At 38.2% G+C, this 23,131-nt stretch overlaps 1 protein-coding gene across 3 annotated transcripts in view; it reads right to left on the bottom strand.

Moving 5' to 3' along the window:
* The window catches only part of clcn5b (chloride channel, voltage-sensitive 5b), a 34,094-nt gene extending 10,963 nt beyond the window's left edge, over positions 1-23,131 (bottom strand). Inside the window, exons 1-12 of one of the 3 annotated variants that reach the window (XM_033983547.2) lie at positions 22,918-23,131; positions 22,354-22,494; positions 13,096-13,280; positions 11,390-11,489; positions 9,359-9,546; positions 8,198-8,320; positions 7,673-7,879; positions 6,841-6,921; positions 4,563-4,797; positions 3,996-4,171; positions 3,454-3,597; positions 1,310-1,496 (exon numbers count right to left, since the gene is read on the bottom strand). In XM_033983547.2, the coding sequence (XP_033839438.1) occupies positions 1,310-1,496; positions 3,454-3,597; positions 3,996-4,171; positions 4,563-4,797; positions 6,841-6,921; positions 7,673-7,879; positions 8,198-8,320; positions 9,359-9,546; positions 11,390-11,489; positions 13,096-13,280; positions 22,354-22,480 (1,753 nt within the window). In that variant the 5' untranslated portion in view covers positions 22,481-22,494; positions 22,918-23,131. Of the gene's footprint in view, positions 1-1,309; positions 1,497-3,453; positions 3,598-3,995; positions 4,172-4,562; positions 4,798-6,840; positions 6,922-7,672; positions 7,880-8,197; positions 8,321-9,358; positions 9,547-11,389; positions 11,490-13,095; positions 13,281-15,614; positions 15,736-22,353; positions 22,495-22,570; positions 22,798-22,917 lie in introns of those variants that run through there. The other 2 variants (XM_033983546.2, XM_055228838.1) reach the window with 2 other exon arrangements.

The raw sequence follows: 23,131 nt of genomic DNA, 5'->3' as shown, positions 1-23,131 counted from the left end.
CCATAAACCCAAGATAAACCTTCTCATTAAATCGGACAGGGATTAAATCCACTGCTGTTAGGAACCACATCAGACGAGCCCTAACATGTGCAATGTGCCACAGCTCTGTTTATGCCTCACGCCAGGATACAGACACCATTTCATTTCAAATTTTTTTTTTTTTTATAGATTTTTTACGTTAAACAGATCAGCTACACCCCGAGACAGATGTGGACCAGGCTTTGCTCTGCTAAACATCTAATTATAAGAGTTAAGAGTAAATATCATCACCGCAGGGAACAAGAACAAACCCTACGGGGAAATAAGTCTGTTTAAAGTGACTACATTGTGCAAAAATGACTATATTAGAGCTTTTAACAATGTTGTAATCATGTCTGCTCATTAGCATGCATTGTCCCAATCAAATAAATAAATAAATAAATAAAACTGTAGCTAGGCCTATATCTTATCGACTTATCATTCTATATATGAAAGCTAGAACAATTTTTTTTTTGATCAATATTTATTTGCACTACTGGGAAATTTGTGGCTATTTTTTGGCTATATGATCAGATTTAAGTCATAAAAGGTTGAATTAATACCTTAAAGACTCATTTCAGATGCAAACTAAGTACTAAAGAGTTTCATTCTGCTGTTTATTTATTGCACCTCGTGGTTTTTTTTGTGTGGTTTTTTTACAATAGTGTCGATTCAGAATAGTTCTTGTGGTTTAAATCTGCTCTTGGCTTGTTGTGTCAGTGTTGTAAATCAGTTTCAATATTATCGTTTATCATCTGTATTTACTTCAGTGATATATCGAGCTTCGAAATTTGTTATTGCAACAGGCCTAGAGTGATTAATGTATGTTTGAGTTATCTTTATTCTCCTGTGTTCAAGACATCATTGCTTATCAAATCTCCGTGTTTTTTTGGTTATTTTTCTGTAGCAAAGGACATTCTACTGTACAGCTGGGTTTCAGATGACATCACAACATTGTATATAACATTGTCTATTTAGTACAGATTATTTATGTATATTTAATTTAAAAAATTTCAACATTTGTAAATTTAAAGTACAACGTAATCAATAGGGAAAACCTTCAAAGTTAATTCAGAAAACTTAACAAAAAGACTAAAATATGAAATACAAACAGATACAATAATCACATTTCAGACTTTTTATACAGAATAAGACAGGCCGAGATATTCATTTTAGCTGCTGCCTCCATCTGTATAAAACATTACTGGCCTATACAATGCTGTGATGTCATCTGAGGCCCAGCTGTAATAATGCATATATCCTGTACTGTGTGTAACGGTGAAGTCTTTACCTAAACACGCGGCCGCTCCGACCATGGCGTAGAGTCCTGGAGTGATGCAGTCTGCACCCGGAGAGCACCAGCCTTTGAAGATGAACCAGTCGTGGTTATAATACGCCAACTGCTCCATGCCGACGCCTAGCAACCGGCCCGCAATCGCCCCCACCGCCATGCTGGGGATGAACAGACCAGAGGGGACCTGCAGCACAGAGAGAGGAGATAGTGTACCTTTAAATGTTAGCTGTAATACACTTATGAAAAGACGAGAGGGACCTACAGGACACAGAGAGGGACCTAGAAGACACAGAGAGAGGCCTAGAGGACACAGAAAGAGGCCTAGAGGAAACAGAGAGGGACCTAGAGGACACAGAGATTCATATAATAACACAATGGATTTGTATGGTGCCTTTCAAGACACCCAAAACACTTTACGGAGCAGTATTCTTTCACTACATGCACAGTGATGTAAACTTATTGTAGTCACAGCAGCCCCGGGGCAGACTGATGGAGCTGAGGCTGTCAATCTGCACCATCTGCTCCACCAAACAGCACCAACACACCACATTCATACTGTGCAGTGTGGGTGAAGTGTCAGGAATCGATCCTCCGACCTTCCTGTTGGACAATCAAAGACTCTTTATAGTTTATTCATTCACTCCAAACCTGTTAAGCTAAAACTGTAGCCAGAGCTGCCTTGGGGCACACTGACAAAAGTGAGACTGCCACCACCGACACGCTCTCACACACCACATATGAATGAGTGAGTGAAGTGTTTTGCTCATGGACACGTAGCCGTCACACGTTTTCCATTTATTTTCCAAGAAATCCTGGAATCTTGGAAAATTAAACACAGGAGTTAAACTGTTGGAAAGCGGCTTGTGGTATTTATGAAGATATGAAGACGCTTCGAAACATGACATTTATTTGTTCTTAATTAAACACAGTTGTGCTCCTCGTTGGTCCTGACTCATAATGAGAGGCAGTAGTTTTATATTAAAGCTGCGTTTTTTTCTCATTATAACATCTGCCCGTGATGCTGTTTGACTCATGGTGACTCACTGAGACTTTTACACTTTGTCTGAACTGAACTGTCTGCACTGGCCCACTCTAAGGATTTAAAACTCATTACATCTGACAACAGCTGGTCTCAGGATATGACCACTCAATAAACTGGACAACTCACATGTCAACTTTTCACAAAATCCATGCCCAAAATAAAATCACTGTTGGTGGAATTGAGTACATCTACTATAAGATAATATTGAACTAAAAGAAAAAGAATAGAGGTCAGTAATTGTCAAAACATGAACAATAGGTAAAATTCGCCAGCTGAGGTAGTGTTGAACCTTATCTTTATTTGTTTGGGATTAGCTCATTCTGTTAAGTTACTACTGTAGCCAGAGCTGCTCCACAAACTTGTCACGCTAATCCTTTCAACTGACAACAATCATGGCTTTGGGGTAAAAAAAATGACACCACTTGAGGCTATTGTGAAAAGATTATTGACAAGAAAGATGTTGAACTTTGTGTCATTTTTTTGTTTCTTGTGGACAGGTCGAGTACGGTGATACTCGCTCATCATCATACATCAGCCTTTTTTCTGACCTGTCCAGCTCAGCCACAGTTAAAATCCAACCCAACCCACCCAGCCCGAAGAAACAGGCTCAAATATTGGGACTCAACCCAAACCCGTGCACATTAAAAAGAATGTGTTGATCTGTGACCTGCCTTGTACACGGTGGAGGACATCATTTTGTGTAGTTCTAATATGCAGCTATTAAACTGTAGGCCTATTGATAACTGTTGGTTGCTCTGTCTTTTTTCTCTTTTCTTGCTTTTTTTCATTTGGCGTTGATTGCATAAGGAATAAACTTACCCTCTTTGTGTAGGTAAACATGCAAATACAAAAGTCACATAACCTCATTTGTTAACCAGAGCTACAGAACATTTTCACCTACGAGTTAGCAGTCAACCCGCCAACACTAACCCAGTAAATACAGCGATATTAACCGTAAACCAGGTCAACAAATCTGACAGTTAAACAGCAAATTCCACCATAGAGTTCTGATCCGTCTCCAGCTCAGTTTCAGTATGTGCTGATGTCACATGGAGCAGACCTGTTCTGTGGTTTTAGTTATACAGTTATATGTTTGTACCTTCATGCCAAAGGTGATAACAGTTATAGACATCTTGAACACGAGGGCGAGGGCGAGCTGCCACAGAGCCGTGTAGAGTCCTGGTCCGGCCGGACGATCTGCCAAACTGTCCCCCACTGCGTTCTCAGACGTGTTTGTGTTCGGCTGAAAACAAAAACAAGTTTTACAAATGGAGTCACTTTTTTATAAACTCAACATTTCTAAATCTTGGCCAAATTGAGCAGCTGTGCCTCACAAAGACCTTAACACGGGTGCAACACATTTGGATAACTCTTCTCTAGTTAATTAAGACTTTAAAGTGACAGTATGGAACTTTCTGAAGATGGAAAGTCAACTGCATAAATCAATAGAAATAGAAAGTTAAAACCATACTTCGGAACATTCTCTATGCCATACTGTGGAATATTACACTCAAAGGAACAACATTTCAGTGGAAACAAGCAGAATGCCCTCCTCCAGGCCAAATAACAGTCATGTTTGTGGAGATGCAAGCCCGCTCAGAGTAAGGAGCCATGTTTTTCCAGTTTTTCAAAACATCTGACCTGCTTGTATCCACAGAGCTGTGAGGAGTCCAGCAGTGAACAGTCGTTGAACAGTTCAGAGATGAGCTCAGATCCGCTCATTCTGGTGTAACTGTTCGGAAACGCAATAACAGCCGTGATCGCTGTGACGACCAGTACCTCCAACACCGGGTAGTGCCCCAGACGAGTGGTTTTACCTGAAAATAAGAACAAAGACATAACTTCAGTTAAAATATCGGTAATATGGTTTAAAAACATTACTTCAACCCCCATTGAACCTGGAATGTCATTATCCACCATTAATCATTACCATCAACATGATTTGATTCATCTGTAATTATTATTCAGGTCACAATATGATAGATCAGTTTAATGCCACACTTTGGAACATTCCAGGCAGAGCAATAATATAACATTGTGAAGCAGGTGGGGGACCTTCTAAAAGTTAAAAAATGCATCTCCTGTGTGTCCGGAGCCTTAGCCTGCAGATAGAGACACATACAAGTTTGTCTCATGTCAAAGCTCAGAAAGTCCTTTTAGCATTCATGAAATCTGAAATTATTATGTTCAACTATGTTTTATACTCACGTCTCCTGCACCACGCGATATTGGCTCGAATGAACAGCGCCCCCCACAGGCCTCCAAAGATCCCGAGCAGAATAAACGGTGCTAATTCAACCAGATGCCACGGAGCGTGAAACTCCACATAGAACAGCACCAAGCGACTGTTTCCAAAGGGGTTTATGGAGCGTAGTGTGAAGGCGGCCACCAGGGCGGCGAAAAAAGACCGCCACAGAGTCTTCAGAGGGAAGTAATAACTCACCTAAAAACACAAAACAAAACATGTTAGTTAATATGAATAAAGGCAATGATAACTAAATAGAAAATGAAAGTTACAAAAGTATGGCCAGCAAAATGAGATGATAATGACAACTACTATCATTTTTTGGGATGAAATTAACTAAAGAAATTCAAAGACATGTCCTGCTGATCGATTAGTCTACTAAAAAGAGGGCGTGGCAAAAGCTTTCAGAACTTTTCAATATGATCTGACCATGTATTTGACCTAAACTGTACCAAAAACAGCACATCTGCACAAGAATTCATGCAAAAACAAACATTCAAACTGAAAAGTAATATGAAATGATGTACTTATATGTAAAAAAGGCAGGTTAAACTCATGATTCACTCCGAAATCGTCAGCTAACTCAATAAATGTCTTTTCATCTCTGCTATTGGGCCAAATAAATCCTTATAATGTTAATAAAATAAATACCAAGACTCCATAAGACTGCATCGACCGATTAATCGACCAAACAAGCCAAACGGCCCTATTTATTTTTATTATTTATTGAATTATTTACTTTACAGTTAAACCTAATTCTAATGTTGCATATCTTCAATCTTATTTCTCAGGCCTGTCAAAATAAACACAGTGATGCTTTTGATTAAAACATATGATACAATAATCATTTCTTAAGGCAAATTAGTTTTTTTTTAATTTTTTATATTTCAGGAAATTATTTTAATATTGTAAAAATTTTCTGTGTGTCAAATTAGAATGTTTTAGGTTTTCAAATTTGATTTCGATACTAAGGAATAGACTCGATACTCAATTCCGATTTTGATACCACGATGATGATTTCGTTAAACAATAGCATGTGATTTTCAACATCATTGTAGTACTTTCCATGGGCGAATATATTGTCTGTGGTATTACTATGTGCTCAAATGAGTATTTAGCTTCAATAGTGGTTTTAGTATCGATCAGTATCAATACTTTTGACAAACTCACATTTTTATTTTTATCTAGGATTATCTATTGAACAATAATTTGAAGCACTAACGTTAAAGTACATGATCAGTGAAAAATAGGCACACCGGCATCAGTAAATACTAATGTTAAAATGTATTTCTATTATATTTTACATAAGAACAAAATGGAGTATAGAGATATTGTTGTTCACGGGGAGACAAACAAATATTCAGATTTACAGTTCAAAATGGCCGACTTCAGACACCAGAGAAATTTACAACACAAACGTAAAATACTTGGACAAATCTATAAATAATGAGGGATTACACCATCTCGATCTATAAACTATTGGAGACATGTTGACAGAAATGAAGATGTCACGCTCATCGTTAATCATAAATCTGAAAATATACAGCTTTGACCCTGATACAGTTTTAAAGACAAAAATGGACCAAAATGACCCCATATGAAGGAATATGAACCAAAATGAACTTAAACAGACCTAAAAGAACCCAATTGAACGTAATTTGATATTTTTAACATTTTTAATCACAAAGTATTTATCTTAACTGACTGAATAAGGAAGAATAAATACAACTCTGAGTGGGTTAAAAAACTCTTAAAAGTTGATTTAGCAAAGTTGTTCATTATGCAAATTTAACTCAGTTCAAGTTCATTTATATAGCACATTTAAAAAAAACTTGAGCTGACCAAAGGGCTTCACACAAAAAGTTAACAAAAAAGAAATATAAAGATAACACAAAACATAGGAAAAGATCAATACAAAACCAAGAGACCCAAGATCAGGGAGAAGACGTTGATTTTCAGTCTAGTCTTAAAAGTAAAAAAAAAGCAAAAATACATTCTGTAAAGTATAAGTGAAAGAATCATCTACTTTTGTAATAAATTTGAAGATTCTCAGAAAATCCTCGCTCGTATTTCTTAAAGTTTATGTTTGATGGAAATCCTTTGGGAGTTGGAGCAGAGAGTCTGAGCTCAGGGTCTGACTGTACATCACTAAACCTCTGATTTATGAGGTTGATTTAACTCCTGAAAACAGGGGAATTTACGATGTTTTAGGAAGTTAATTTGTTTTTTTGTTTTTTTTACCTCCTCCAAACTGAAGAGGACTCCTCCGATCGGGGCTCCGAACGCTACGGACACTCCCACCGCTGCAGCTGCTGATAAAACCTGAAAACACAGAAAATACAGTGTAAAATTTACAGCTGTAGTTTCATTACCGTCGCTCTACGTAACTTTCTGGTGGAGGGTCCGCTTGCCTCCATGTAGATGTAATTGCTTTGCCTGGAATGTTCCACAGTATGGCATTCAACCCATCTGACATGCATTTACCATGTTATGCATCTTTTTTTCCAAAAACATTCCTTTGCATTATTACAGTGAGTGGGGTCTCCTCTCCATAGGTCTGATCTGTAACTTGGTCATGCGGCATCACCTGATTGTCTAAATAGAAATGGACATGTTTAATGTCATACTGTGGAACCCTCCTGGTAAAGCAATAACATCTCCATGGAGACAAGCAGGTGACAGACCCTCCACAAAAAAAAAACAAAAAAAAACAACAACTTTACATTAATCACTGCTTAAAACTCATTTTTAACAATTGGCCTTTAACTGTTTTTATTTATTCATTTATGTATTTATTTATGTATTAGTTCAGTTGTTACTTGTCTCTGACTGCTTCATTGTCTCTTTTTGTATGGTTCCTGCATGCTATCATTTTTATTATTTTTGTATTATTGTTCTAAGCAAAGTGTGCAGCACTTTGTAAACCTTGTTTTTAAAAGTCCTCTATAAATAAGTGTCATTATTATTATTATTATTATTATTATATGTGAGTAGAGGTCTAAACTACACAGTTGGCAGCTTTCACATAGAATAGGACCCCATGGAGTCACAGAGAGACACATTTAGGTCTCACCTCTCTGCGTTTGGCTTCGTTCTTCCTGTACTTTGTGAACAGGTGGCAGAGGATGTTGGCGCAGCAGCAGGCCACGTGCACTAGGGGGCCCTCTTTGCCCAGACTGAGCCCAGACGACACGGCCAGGACCAGGGTGATGGTTTTGGTGATGAGGGTCCACTTCCCCAAGTACCCCCGAATAATGAACCCACTCAGAATCGTCTTTATCTGAAACAGGAAATAGAATTTGAAACAGGAAATATGCAATGTGTAAGGTGCAACTGTTTTTAATATTTTTTTATATTTTTTTTTAATCATACCTGTTGGGTTAATAACAAATATGCCTTAATTTTTGTTTTTCATTGATCAAAAATATGGTAAAAAAATACATGATTATTTTTTAGCCAAATACAACAGTTTCACCCACCTACGCATGTGCTTGAAAAGTATTCTGAAAATTACAATTCCTTTAAAAAGTTACTCAATTAAATGTACTACCTTCCCCTGCTTCTATGACAGTTTGAACGATGTGATTCGGTTGTTTACCTCTGGGATTCCAGAGCCGCAGGCGTACGGAGCAAATGCCCGAACCAGAGTCACCGCCAAAAGAGAGAAGATCAGAGCCCAGAAGAGGTACATGAGGTAATTCACTATGTACGCAAACACCCCCTAGAGGAGAGAACAGGTACATGAGGTATTGTGTTCACATTATGGAATTTGATAATGACAGTTTCAGATGGAGAGCAGGTGCCTGTATAACTCTATGAGAGATTCACTGTTTTTTTAAAGAAAAATCAAACATCTGATCCACAAATATTGAACCTTATCATTTGTTTGGGACTGGCTCCACAAACTTGTCATATTAATCTTATGGCTGACAGAGAAGACGTTGAACTTTGTGCCAGTTTTTGTTTCAAATGGATAGTTTCAGTATTCAAGGAGATACTAACCATAAACCAGGTCAGGAAATCTGCAGTCTGACAGTTATACAAATTGAACTGGACATATTTGACCGTTACACTTCAATTTTAAACATATGGGGGCCATCAAAGCCTCAGAAACACAGACACATAGAAACATTGAGTTAAAATATTCCAAGATATGTGCAATGCAATGTCTACAAGTGAACAGTAGATGGAGCTACAGTACACTAGTATGAGTGGATAGTTTTACTAGACTAAACACATTTCTGAAACCTTGGTTAAAAATGTGTTATTTTTCAAGTGATTAAAACGAGTATGAGGATTAGAGGCAGTTTAATGTAAATGAAATGGAAGGCATATGGCAAAATCAACTTGAAGCTTTATTATATAACGTTCCCTCATCAAAAACATGCCTAAAGTTGTTTTATATGTCATCCATGCATGTTAATCGTGTTACCTCAATAAAAAGTAACATAGTGACCTAAATATGCTATGTGTTGACAAACTAGTACAAGAACAACATTTCAAAACATGTTTGAACTGATCTAAGCTACAGGGTGAGCATTTTTTATGCAGAATAAGACCAGGCATTTAGTTGTTTCTGAAAAAAAATTATAGTTCAAAAATTACTTCATTTCATAATGATCTCATAATTCATCTTGCAACCCAACCCCAAAGAAGTGTAAAACCCTCTCTTTAATGATTCATCTAATGTGTGTGATGTAAATGAGTAATTGGTGGTAAAAACAGTATAAAACACAATATAAAAACACTGCGGTGGTACCTCGGACTGTCCGGCGATGAGCTGTGCCCAGGTCTGCCACTGGGGGCAGCGGTCCCGCTCCTGAAATGTGGTCTCATTGGACGTCCAGCAGCAGTGCTCGTGATTGAACCAGAACCCGACCAGACACACGCCCTCTTTAAGGTCTGTGAGCCAATGAGCCGCGATGTCTATGCCGCCCGCCAACGCACCTGCGACAGAGAGAGGTCAGGAGAGGGGGGTGTGATAAAGTATAAAATGAATAATATCGCAGTTGTTGGTTTCTAGAAATGCAAAATTTGAATATCGAGAATTTTTTCAGTAAAATCTATTAAAAATGGCCATAAAAAGAGAAAAAAAAAGTCCAGTGTAAACTTTCATAAATTGATATTTCTGCCCTTTTGTGATTAGTTTTTTGCTCGATTCATGTTTTGTGCTAAACTTTGTTACAATATTGTCTGAATATTGATATCAAGATAATGCAAAACAAAAAAAAACAAAAAAAAATCTAGATATACATTTTTGTTCTGTGTTTAGAAAGAGATGTTTGTGTCTCAATGCTAACGTTAATGCTAATTTTGAGGCATAATAAACATTAAAACAATGCCATAAACTCAAGTATTCTACATTTAAAAATAATGGGATAGTCTTTATTCTAATTAATTTGAATTTTGATAAATTGTTTATTTTATGTTTTCTGATTTTAATAAAAGTGACTGTTAGCTTTGACACACAGTGAGCTAGCTAGCGTGGTCACGTGACATCAGCAGATTTTAGTTTAACCTGAGCTGGAGACAGGTCAGAATTCTCAGGTGGAACTTGGTGCTGTGATATCTGCAGATCTGTTGACCTGATTTATGGTTAATATTTCTATAATTACTGGGTGTGTCCATGTGAAACAAAAACTGGTACAATCTTCTATGTCTGTACAAAATGTTTTAGGATTCTGTAGGATTAGTCAGACATGTGTGAATGAAACAAAACCCATCTGCAGGGATGTTTTTGAGGAGGACACTACTTTAGAACATGGTTAAAGCTCCACTATGGAACATTTAATCACATTAGAACAGGGTTACAGAGAGAAAAGACGGTTTAGCTGAATATAAGCCCCTTAAACTCTGTCAGCAGAATATTCTACAGTCCGGAAGGGAGGCTAAATATAATTAGAGAAGTAAACCACAGTTCACTTTTAATTAATAATTCATATAGGAACTAAATGGCACAAAGTTTATCTCCGACAAAAATAAGCTACAGTATTGACATTTTAGTTTGTTTGCTTTTCTGTTACAAACAATACTGTTTTCTAGACTCAAAATTATATTTGAGCTTCACAAAAAGTTGAATTTTTGGTAATATAACTAGTTAAAGTGAAAAACAAAACAAAGTAAACAAAAAAACCTATTATAGGGTCTACATGTCTGTAAGTATTTGTCCAGTAAAACCTATTTTACCTCGATTTTGTCTTCATCAAAAATGCTAAATGTTGTCATAAAATTTAAATAAACTAATCATAGTAGAACATGAAGAACAGTTTGCCAAATGAAAACCCCTCAAATACACATGACTAATCTCAACTAAACACATTTACAAGTATATTTTGTGTTTTTATACTATGTGATTTTCTGTGGTTAAGCCCGTGTTCATCACAGACTTATTGACTTATTATTCAATACATGACAAATGGAACAAAAAATAAATAAAATTGCATTATGATAAGATTTGAAATGTAGAAGTTTGAATTATGAACTTCTATGACTCATGATGGATACAAACTAATTACTTAAGTGCTGTATCCTTATTGCAGCTCATGATTTTTAACTATTTTGAACATTTAGAGTATTTTTGGGCATAATTCTGCTTGCTATGGTTTGGTTTCATTATCGTTATCGTCTGCATCTACTTCACCAAGTTATCGCACTTCAAATTGTCTTATCATGACAGGCCTGATTTTAACCATATCAATTTTATCTGCCCCCATCTGTGTTAAATATTATTGACCAATAGAACGTTGGGATGAAACTCCAGCAGAGGGAGTTATAATCAAGTGTATTGTACCTGCCATGAGCCCGACCAGCAGCATGAGGAGCCAGCCTGAAAACGCATCACTCACACTCCTCAGCAGAGCCACAGTCGACTGGCGGCTCTTTTTTGTGATCTAGAACACAAGGAAATATCAGTGAGTATATTAGTGAGTATTTGAGATCGTTTTCAAGTAGAAGAAGTACCAGTTTCCACCCTGGACTGAATATAGAAATGGACATCGCTAACCTGCTAGCCACCTCGCAACAGGAAGAGAACATGGGCACGCTTCCGGCTCCACTGATTCACAGTTTTTCAATAGAAAGTGAACTGTAGCCACCCTTGTTCACCATCAGGCTTATCATTTTGGTCTTAAAATGTTCATATTAACCCGCTCTACATGATCCGGGTGTCTTTATTACGCCATTGTGTCCATAAATCAAGATATGAACAGACAACTCAGACGCCTTCTTTCTCTGAGGTCGCTTTCAGTAGCGTTAGCAACAGGTTTGATTGACAGCAGTGCTAAACCAGCGGTGTGGGCGGGAAGGGGCGTTACCTTCAACAGCGTCACTCCAGATTGGCTCTTTGGTTGCTATGATACTCGTGGTCGGAATTCCATATATATAACTCGGCTCCAAATTCACCCCTATAACTGCTCTAGCGTCGATGAGCTTCATTTGACTGGAGCTGAACGTTGTGGGTGACGTCACACTCACTCAGTTCACTTCTTTATACAGTCTGTGGTTTCCACCAGAAAAGGAACAAGGTGCAGCTTTAGCTTTCAGGTGTCAACAACAGACAATTTTCACTTAGAGCTTATCACAACTCAAACAAATGAGGTCTTGTAGAAAATTCAAATTCACCATGCAAAGTTTGCGTCTGTGCATGTGATAAATGTGCTCTATATGAAACTTGAACGTGGTATTGTTGTAGAGTCTATTATGTGTTATTATTATGAAGATACGCTCACATTTCACAGTCAAAAAGGTTCCGGGTTCGATTGCCAAGTTGCCCGGGCCTTTCTGTGTGGAGTTTGCATGTCCCTCCCAGGCTCCCTCCCTTCTCCCTCTCTCCCTTCTCCTTCTCCCTTTCTCCCCTCACCTCTCCCTATCCCTCTCTCCCACCCTCCTCTCCCTTCTTCCTTCCTCTCTTCCCTCTCTCACCTCTCCTTCCTTCCCTCCCTCTTTCACCTCTCCTTTCTTCCTTCCCTCTTTCACCTCTCCTTCCTTCCTTCCCTCTTTCACCTCTCCTTCCTTCCTTCCTTCCTTCCCTCTTTCACCTCTCCTTCCTTCCTTCCTTCCTCCCTTCCCTCTCTCACCTCTCCTTCCTTCCTTTCTTCCTTCCTAACTTCCCTCCCCTCTCCTTTTCACCTCTCTCCCTCTCTCTCCCTCTCCACCTCTCTCCCTCCCTCCCCTCTCCCTCTCTCACCTCTCTCCTCCCTCCCCTCTCCCACCCTCCCCCTCCTTCTCTCCCTCTCCACCTCTCTCCCTCTCCACCTCTCTCCCTCCCCTCTCTCTCTCTCTCCCTCTCCACCTCTCTCCCTCCCTCCCTCCCCTCTCCCTCCCTCCCCTCTCCCTCTCTCACCTCTCTCCTCCCTCCCCTCTCCCACCCTCCCCCTCCCTCTCTCCCTCTCCACCTCTCTCCCTCTCCACCTCTCCACCTCTCTCCCTCCCCTCTCTCTCTCTCTCTCTCTCCCTCTCCACCTCTCTCCCTCCCTCCCAAACCTCTCCCTCTCTCACCTCTCTGTGTCTGTCTCGGTCTCTGCTCTTCTCCCGGACCCAGTCGATGGTGTTGAAGTCCTCATAGGTCCCCACTCCGGGGAGAGGGTCTTCCATAGGGTCCACCAGTTTGGGCCCGGTCCCATTCTTCATGCCTCCTCCACCTCTGCTACTACTGCTGCTGCCGAAATAGTCCTCCAAACCTCCTGGAACAAAGAGAGAAAAAGAGGGAGAGAAGGGGGAATGAGTACAGTCGTGAGGCAGAGACTCAAAAAAAAATCTAATCTCAGCAAACTGGTTCAGCTGGTTTTAAACTCCGCTGGAATGAAAAACAAAAGCTGCATTCACAATAGTCCTGGTTTAGTCCCTGGTTTAGTCCCATTCTAGTCCCATTCTAGTCCCATTCTAGTCCCATTCTAGTCCCATTCTAGTCCCATTCTAGTCCCATTCTAGTCCGGTTATGTCTTGGTTTTGTCTTGGTTTTGTCTTGGTCAAGTCCTGATTTAATTTAATTAAAAATGTCCCCACATGATTCACCCCTTTACTAGGATTTATATGGATGAAATACCTCACTGTGTACTTAATGGGAGCTCTGAAAATAAACTGGATTTACAGGTTGGTCAATGACTAAACTAAACTGTTACATAACAGAGGATCTTTAGAGTCAGCTGATACTAGGTTAAAGCCACACTGGAATATTTTACACCTTGTTTATTGCTCTCAGTCCATTTAAATATCAGATAACAAAGAGCCAGTGTCCTAAACTACAATACTTTTGTTTGGGTAGTTTTTGACCCACTGCCGTACCATACAGCTCAGAAAAGATTATTAAAGGAGCAAACTGTGTCCGCAGATATGAGGTCAACACGTTCATATCAAAAACAGCTTTTACTGATAACAATAAAAAAAACACTGGACCTGATGGCCAAGCTGTTTATGGTTTCCAATCACAAAGCAGAATGAGCCTCACATGAGTCTCTCTTTTGGGTTGCCAGTTTCAAAGCTGAAATCCAGTTGGTTTAAACCTAAAATGAGTCTCTCTGATCTGAATCGTCACTACTTAAACCCCAGCACCTGCAGACAACCATGAATCAGTGCTAGTGCAGCCTCTACAGCTCAGTGAGTGAATTCTGAAGGTTCTGAGCTTTCATATAGTGACATTTCTTTAAGCAGTTCTTTTTTACAAATTCTAAACATTCATGGTATATTTCCAAGACAATTTTAGCCAAAGGGGAAATTCACTGGATTATTGTTTATCAAAATCAAATTGTTTATTTGAATGCACTGGAGAGATTCGCTGTCATATTAAAACAAAATGATCAAATTCATTTACATTTTTGTACATTTCCAAAGTTTGCAAAAATAAATGTACAGTTTTTTATCTGATAACTGGTTTAAAAATCATCTTTATCAGTGACTGTATTTTATTTTGAAAGGGTTTTCTTTATAAACACCAGGGGTTGTACTCTGAACCCTTTTCTTAGAATCACAACACGGCAAAAACACAAGGGCATTACAACACCATTTTAAAAAAAGAAATGGTGAACAATATTGCTTAGAAATCCAATGCAGTTTTGTGCTGAGAATAAAAATACTTTATATCAATATAAGAAGTAAAAAAGTATCTGACTGTTGCACCTACACTGTAGCCTATCTAGCATAAAGTTACATATTATTTATTGACCCAGTCGTGAAAACAAATCAACTTTTACAAGTGAAATGCCTTGAATTATAAAACCTTAAAGGACCCAAGTCACACGTTTTAGCGAACTCAGGATTGTAAATGAACATAATCATTAAACAATGCAAAAATGTGATTAGATCAGTGAAAAAGCAGGTAAAAGATCACTTAAGGCAAAACTGATGGACTAAAGGTTAAATATATGATGGGACAATCTGATAGCTAACAAAAGACTGCTTATATTTTCACACATGACAAAATCATTTACTACTTGACAGTTGAGTTACTATTGACTAAAACACTGCATTACTGCATTTTAGAGACATATAATTTACAATTTAAAAGATATAACTTGTTACGAGTTTGTTCCAGTCGACATTCTGCTAACAAGACAATGCTAGTTTTGATAACTTCAAGTAAATGAGCCAAAATTATCTAACCGGCTAACAGTATCTTATAAACATATGAATGACAAAACGTAGTAGCAGTAGTAGGAGGAGTCATTTAGGCATATGAATGACAAAATGTAGTAATAGTAGAAGTAGTAGTAGACGTAGTGTTAGTGGTAGCAGTTGTAGTAGTAGTAGTTCTGAAACTATATTCTTAAGATAACAGATAGAATGTTTACGTTGTGCAAACAATAGGCCCGGCTTGAAAGAATTCAAACAAAAATGACAAAAATTCCATAAAAACAAGTAACTGAACCTTTAATTTAACAAGACAATTATAAATATGTGTAGTAGTGAAAATCCCTCAAACTGTCAAATTAACTGACTGACAACCAAATGTACAATCCAAACGTCAATACTGCCTCGACGATCAAAACTAAACTAAAATGTTCACATTTCTGTAAACTCACCATCACTTTCAATCAATTCCTCTTCATCGATCTGTTTAGTCCAAAACTCCCAGCCCATTTTGATAGTGTCATTCAAACATGTTCCTGTCTGTGGTGCTCCAAGCCAAAATGCATCCCTCGCCCTCCTGTGAACCATGTGGGAAGAGCCTTTCCATGGAGCTGCTCTCTGATTGGTCACATGGCAGTGGGATTGAGCCCTGATTGGCTGGAGGGACAAGGAAAAGCATTGTGGGAGTTGTAGTTTTGTTTGGGGACAGTCTGGGGTTAGCCTCTGCGTAAATATGATATCACTGGATGTTTATAAGGTCGTTCACCCGCTCTGCACTGAGGTAAAGGCTGGAAAATCAAAACATTACCAGGAATACTGAGCGATATGGGTCATAAACATAAACTAAACATTCATTTCACCGGAATTTTTAAGAGAATTTATAGAAACTTAAAGCTGCTGTATCTGATTTTTACTGTCAAACGGTTTGCAGGGATCCAAACTTATTCTTAACTTACCTTATGCATTTAGAGCATCCTAATTATTCACCACGATGAGTTTACAAGCACTTTTCACAACTTTCAGAAGCCGGAATTTTGCCGTCAACGTAGAGCTAACAAAAACTAGCATGCTGGCACACCCTTCCTGATCATCGGACAAAAACTGCAACCTTTCTGATTTACCAATTGTGTCCGTTCAAATTGCGGTTTCGATTTGATTGTGATTAATCTTGCAGCCCTATGACAGGCCATCTTCCAGTAAAGTTACACAATGCATCTTTACCTCCCACAGACATCAGTTTCTCAGTCCCAGGTTTGACCTCTCGGTGACCGGAGGTTGCTTCATAGCTTTGGAAATCGTAGACAAACAGAGTGGAATTGAAACACATGAACCACACGTTTAATGTAAGTTTTCCTAGAGAGCAGGGCTGTGGTTCATTCTAGGTTAAAGTGCTGGTTAGGGCTGCAAGATTAATCACAACTGAATCAAAATCACAATCTGAATGAAATTAGAAATGGTGTTGTCTTTGAAGTAGCATCATTTCCTCTGTAAAAAACTAAATTCCCTGTCTAATTCACCATAAAACTGCTACAAACATGTTCTGAAATGAGATTCTTGTATTAGTTTGCCAGTTCATATCGTCTTTTTCTCAATTCTTCTGGACGTGTTCTGTAACTTTGAACAGAATCACATTATAAAAACTTGTAAATCGAATGGCAATCACAATACTTCTCAGCAAAAATGTGAGTCGATGTTTTTTCTCAAATCGTTCAGCCCTAGTGCATTTTCATGTTTTTCTAATTAGGACTTGGTTTGGTGGGATAGTACTTGGGATCACTATTTATCATAGTTTTACACCAGTTGGCTGGCCTGGGAACACCTTGGGGTCCCACTGGAGGAGCTGAAGGAAGTGTCTGGGGTGAGGGAAGTCTGGGAGTCCCTGCTTGGACTGCTGCCCCAGCGACCTGGTCCCGGATAAATGGAAGAAAATGGATGGATTAAAACCAGTTAAGTGAAAATAAGTTAAATGGCAGCGCTGAGGTCTAAAACTGAATCACTGTACCTGTGGCATCAACAGAGAAAACTCCAAAAATGCAAAAACAATTTAACCACAAGGAAGGCATTGTTTTGACAGTTTAGACAGTTTGGCCCTTGTTAACCTTATGGTTGCTAGGTAACACTTATGTCCAACCAGGAAGTAAAATCATAAACTTGACAAAAAATTTAAAAATAGAAAAAAAACAGGCAAGATTTGTAGTAAAATCATAAATATAACGATGTCAACTATGTTTTAGTGGAATTAGTCTAATTTGTCATATGCACATGTATGAATGGCTCATGTGATGAAATACAAAACTGAACTTTGCCAAAATGTACAAAGAAATGTCCACAAGTAACACACTGAATACTTCTAAAAGGTGTAACCTACTTTTTTGTCCTCAAAGTTGTTCTGAGACAAAAACAGACAAATGTAGGAACTGCAAGTTTGTGCATTTCTTACAAAACATTGACCTTAATGACGCCTTTTGCTCGTAACTAATGATTTGTGCTGATTTTCGGTTCACAGAAGTCTTGCACAAATCGTCTCAGTTTGGGATGAACTTTGATCTCCTGAGGTCTTCTCACCGTGGGAACAGGGCAGGTCATGTTATTAATTACATCACATTTGGACATTTAGAGGAAATTAAATAATGATTAATGCTTCCTTGTGAGCAGTGTTTGAACGTGATAAAAAATGTGCAAAACCAAACAATAAAAAGCTTAAATTAAAGTGCATATGACAGAGTAGATTACTTATTTCATTTTAGAGTTAGAATTAGACAATAGTTATGATTACACTAATACAAATAATTGACAACACCTTTATTTTTGTTAAATGCAGAGTTACCAAAATTCACACAGACAATGGCTCCCTAAAAACTAAAACACAACTCTGCATTTAACAAAATAAAGGTGTTGTCAATTACACCTGACAGAAAAATGCCTTCCTTGTGCATACATTTTCGCAGCATTTTGGATGGAGTCTGTGTTGATTCGAGACATTCAGTTTTAGAACTCGGCGCCGTTTCCTGTATTTTTGTACTTCTCTTCTTTTTCCCAAACTGGAAATCGTGGTTTCATCACACCAACTGGAGCCCTACAATAGTGAAATCAGCTCGGTTTTCTGTGGTTTTCTTTTGAATCACAAAAAAACAACTACAAAAGAATAGAAAAACACCATGTTGGCATACTTAAAGGTTCACTATGTATCTTTTCTGGTAGAGGAAGATCCATGATGTTTCTTTGCTTAGATTGTTTCACAGTACAGCATTAAACTTATGGAAACAACTAGGTGATGTCACAGTTAAGTTACATGTCCGGTCTGTGGAGAGGGACCCCCGCTCACAGTGAGAAAGCACGTTTTTCAAGAGGTATTTTAAAACAAACTGAATAAAAGCGAGACTAGAAACGTTTAATGCCATACTATTGAACATTCCAGGTAAAGCAATAACATCTTCAGGGAGACAAGAAGGTTTGTACCCTCTAGAAAAGGTGCATAGTACATTTAAAATTGTAAATAGGGTGGCCAAAATAATCAAAAATCTGATACTAATCGATACCAAAAGTAGTGTCAAAACAGATATAAGGCCACATGGGAATAGAACAGAAAGCACTACAGTTTAATGTTGAAAGTGAAGATAGTTTTCATTATCATTGTGGCGTCGGAATTGGTAATGTATATGAAGTGTGTTCCTTGGTATCGAAATAGAGTATATCTTACTAGTTTATTTCCTATGAATGAAAACAGTTGTAGCCTTTGCTCCAGTTACACTTTATACAACACTATGGTGAAATAATGTGTCCTGCTCTGAACTCTGCAAAACTATTTCTCCAAAATCTCTGAATGAAATGTCAATATGAGCTTGAGTGATAACAGTTTGGTCCTGGGCCGTGTCAGGTTTTCATGATGGAAGTATTAAAAGCAAAAACTGAAGCATGTCTACAGTGATATTTCGGTTTAATTTGTCTGTTGTGTTTAATTTTAATTGTGAGATACTAAAACCTCAACCTCAGTATTGCCCAGTTGCATTACAAAGAGTTGAGATGTTGTTTGAGATATTCTTTTTGTCAGTATGACCCTTTAAACAAGGTGTGAATTTACATTAATCAGTTTTTACAGTCAGACCATTTTTGTAGTTTAAAGTTAAGACGGAACTTAAATATTATGGTAAAATTCAATACACAAATCTTTAATATTCAAATCTACCACCACTACATTACACCACTCCTAGACAAATGAGAGATTATACAGACTCAAATCTTTACTTTCATGTTTGTTTAAAAGTCCTATATTACGCAAAATGTTGTTACCTCCTCAAAAAAATACCCGGAGTTGTGTTTAGTTCAGTTTTTCATGTTTGAATAATCCTTTGGGCCGTATCTTGCTCCTGGTCTTAACGCCGCAGTAGTGTTAGTGAGATAATCCGCTGAGAGCGTGGGGCAGTCATGGGCCAAATGTGTCGACCTCAAAAAAGGTGAGGTCATCTGTCCATCACTATCGTGGGGCGTGGAGCTGTAAACAAGAGGTGTGCCGTCCCTAAATATCAGGTGGACAGGAACAAATAGAGGGCGTGGTGTGGCACGTTCACTGCATTCCCAGAATTCTAAAAATACCAAACTAACACCTCTCTTTGATGCTTTGTAATGAGCCAAACACTGCAGACATCACCCCCACTGGCGGTGATTTTAAAAGCCATGACAGTCATAGATTGATTCAGATGCCATCACCACATCACTTTAAGACCGGGGGCAAGATACGGTCCTTTATAATAAGTCTGTTACATCTCCAAAGCTCAAAATGCTCTGTTCCACCTTGTGATGTCATGTAGTGGTAGTTTTCATGTTAACAGCTCCTTTTCACCTTTTGGTCGTTAGAGATGAGGTAGAATATCAAAATGATTCTAGTGAAGGTGTATGAAGTTTAAAAACACAATGGAGCACTTCCTGTATTACCACGTGACATCACAAGGTGGAACAGAGTGTTTTCTGTCTGAGAGAGGAACTAAGAATAAATATGCAGGATTTGAAACAATGGAACAAAACATAACTCCAGGTCTGTGTTTGATGAGGAAGCAACATTATAACACAGACAGAAATAGTGTAATATGGGCCCTTTAAACTTGGATGTTACTAGTTTCTTCTCCAAACATTAAAGTGTCTCAAACAAACCAGTTTCTCAACAACAAGTTCAGCAATGAGTCAGCCAGGAGTTAACAGACTTAACAACTTAATATAGCCTCAAGGAAACAGAAGTCAAACTACAACTAAAAAGTGTAGTGGAGCAGACACATGACTTTGGAGAAAGAAACCGCATTATTTTAACATTTAATGGCACTGATTAAAAGTATATACTGCTGGTGTTTCAAATGACAACATTGAAAGCCATGTTTAATTTTTGAAAATAAAATCACATCAAAATCGTAATCAAACAATATGAGGGAAAAATTGTATTAAATATTAAAATTGTGATTTCAATTAACCTGCAATACCAGTCCCATAACATAAATAAATAATATGTGGTGGCATAATGTAGCGTCTTGCCCAAATACACAAAAGCAGTATGAACTAGGGGAACTGCCAACAGATACCTAATACCTAAGCACGATGATGTCACCAGGCAAAGCTACTACCTCTGTGTCCTGAAAGACTCCCTGGAGCTGTTATCGAGGGCTGTATTTGACTAAAAACATGTACTGCTGATCGATTAGTTCAAAACTGTTACGTATCTGTATATATCTGACCCAAACTGCGTTCACAAGACCACACATGCAGAAGGAGTCCATGCAAAAACAACTATTTACTCAGAAAAACATACAAGGAAACAATGCATTTATATAAAGATAGATTAAACTTCTGAGTCATGAGTTTAATCTGCCTTTTTACAAATAAATACCAAAAAAATACTCACCCACACATTAACCCCTCCTTTCTGCTGTTGCCCCATATAAATCCTTTTTTGCTTATTTATTCAAGTCAAAACAAAATGGTGTCAATGAATAACTTAAAGTGGAGATAAGTGATTTCACATTTGTTCCTGACTCAGTCAAACCATGCGACCAAAGCTGTGACTAAAACCACAAAGTCCACATCTACTCTCTAAATGATTCATCCAGACAAGAGACAGCAGCTACAATCAAAAGTACAAATAGATTTTAAATTATATAACTCGCCCATCCTTAGAGGAAGAAATAAGTCAGACAAAATGATATTGGTTCGTATGTAAAGCACTTAAAAGTTCATATTTCTTTGGAGCTTTTAAACTGTTACTTCAATTGGAAATAGTTGAAATGTCTGCAAAGAGTCAACATGCACCAAATTTACAATTCTAAACTCCTCTCATAACAATGTAATAAATGCCAACATAAAAGCTTATTGATAGAATAGACCCAAATACGTCTTAAGAGGCAATAGGCTGTATTTAGCAAGGTGGTATGTTAGTAGTAGTAGTGGTAGCAGTAGTAGCAATAGCGAGAGTATGGTAGGGGAAACCGAAGAACTCAGAGGAAACCTGCAAATGCAAACTCCACACAGAAAGACCCCTCGCTGCCTAACATGAACTTGCATACATCTTATAGTAATAAAAATGTACAGTTTATATCATTTACAATTGGAGCTAATCCCCGGATCTTCTGGTGAGGCATGAGACTAACCGCTGCGCCACCAGAGTAGTAGAACAGTAAAGAACTTCAAAATATAAACAAGTTATATGGAGTCTTATTAACTCTTCAGTCGACCTTTACTATATTTTATTATATTTAGTCAATGAATAGTTCCAAAATATGGTATTACACTATAAATTATATAAACTATATTTTTGTATTACTGTAAAACATATGTAAGTTCACAGTTGCACTTATTATGCTATTTTCTGAGCTCTGTTTTAATGTTGTTTCCTCTTCACAAACATACCCAGAAATGTGCTGTAAGAAGTGGTCCATTGTGTTTTTAAACTCCATGCACCTTCACTAAATTAATTTGGATAATTTCAGCCCTTCAGTTGCTCATTTCTACTGAACTAAAGGTAAAATAGCTGTTAACTTGAAAACTGCACAAGGTGGAACGGAGGATTTTTGGATTACTAACATGTGCGCATGAAACAAAACACAAAACCGAGTATGTTTTTGATGATGTAATAAGATCTTAACGTGGCTTAAGATGCACTGTCACCGCAAAAACCAAAGCTCCAGACAGACCACGGTACGACCCCCCTACCTGCGCCCAGAGGAGGCACATCGTCCGAGGAGGAAAAGTCCAGCGTGGCCCCGGCGATATCCACCATCTCGTCATCATCGTCTTCCTCACTACTGCTCGGGTGAAGCCTCTCAAAGTCCGTCTCCATCCCTGCAGCAGCGCCTATGAGCCACAAAACGACATAAACGTCAATCATTAATGAGAAAACCACGTCATAAATCCACGGGTCTCCCTGTACCTCCGTGCGTCGTGCGTAATTTTCGGAACATAGCTTGGATATTTCACAACATTTCCAAAGAAGCTACAGACAAAAACGTCTTGTCGCGCAAATGACAGCTCGTCTGATATTATAAGGAAGTTTTCGCGACTGTTTCCGCTCATTCTGTAACCATCTTCTTTTCCTTCTTGGGGCTGAACAAGGAGGAAAAATAATTATACACCGCGGCGATCCGATCCAACTTTGCGCATTCACATGATTAGCCTGTAGTTGCATTGTAAACATGCAGCAAACTAGTTCACAACACCAAAATACACATTAATTACGCTAGATTTTCGATTAAAGAGAAAGTTTAATGTTCGGTTTACCCGCGAGAAGAAGAAATGAGACAAACGGACGTCTTCTTCAGTCGTTAAACGTCTTGTGACTCGGATTTACTCGCGTTTTAACGAAGGCTGCTTATGTCAACACAGACAAATCCTGCGTCATGCTACCAACAGCAAAATACCACTTTTAAAACATTGTTCACCGCTTTTAACAACGCAGAACAAACGGAACAGTGTGATTCGATCCAATACGACG

The sequence above is a fragment of the Periophthalmus magnuspinnatus genome, chromosome 18 (genome assembly GCF_009829125.3).
Source record: "Periophthalmus magnuspinnatus isolate fPerMag1 chromosome 18, fPerMag1.2.pri, whole genome shotgun sequence".
In the NCBI taxonomy this organism is placed as follows: Eukaryota; Metazoa; Chordata; class Actinopteri; order Gobiiformes; family Gobiidae; genus Periophthalmus; species Periophthalmus magnuspinnatus.
This window is presented reverse-complemented; position numbering and strand designations above follow the sequence as displayed.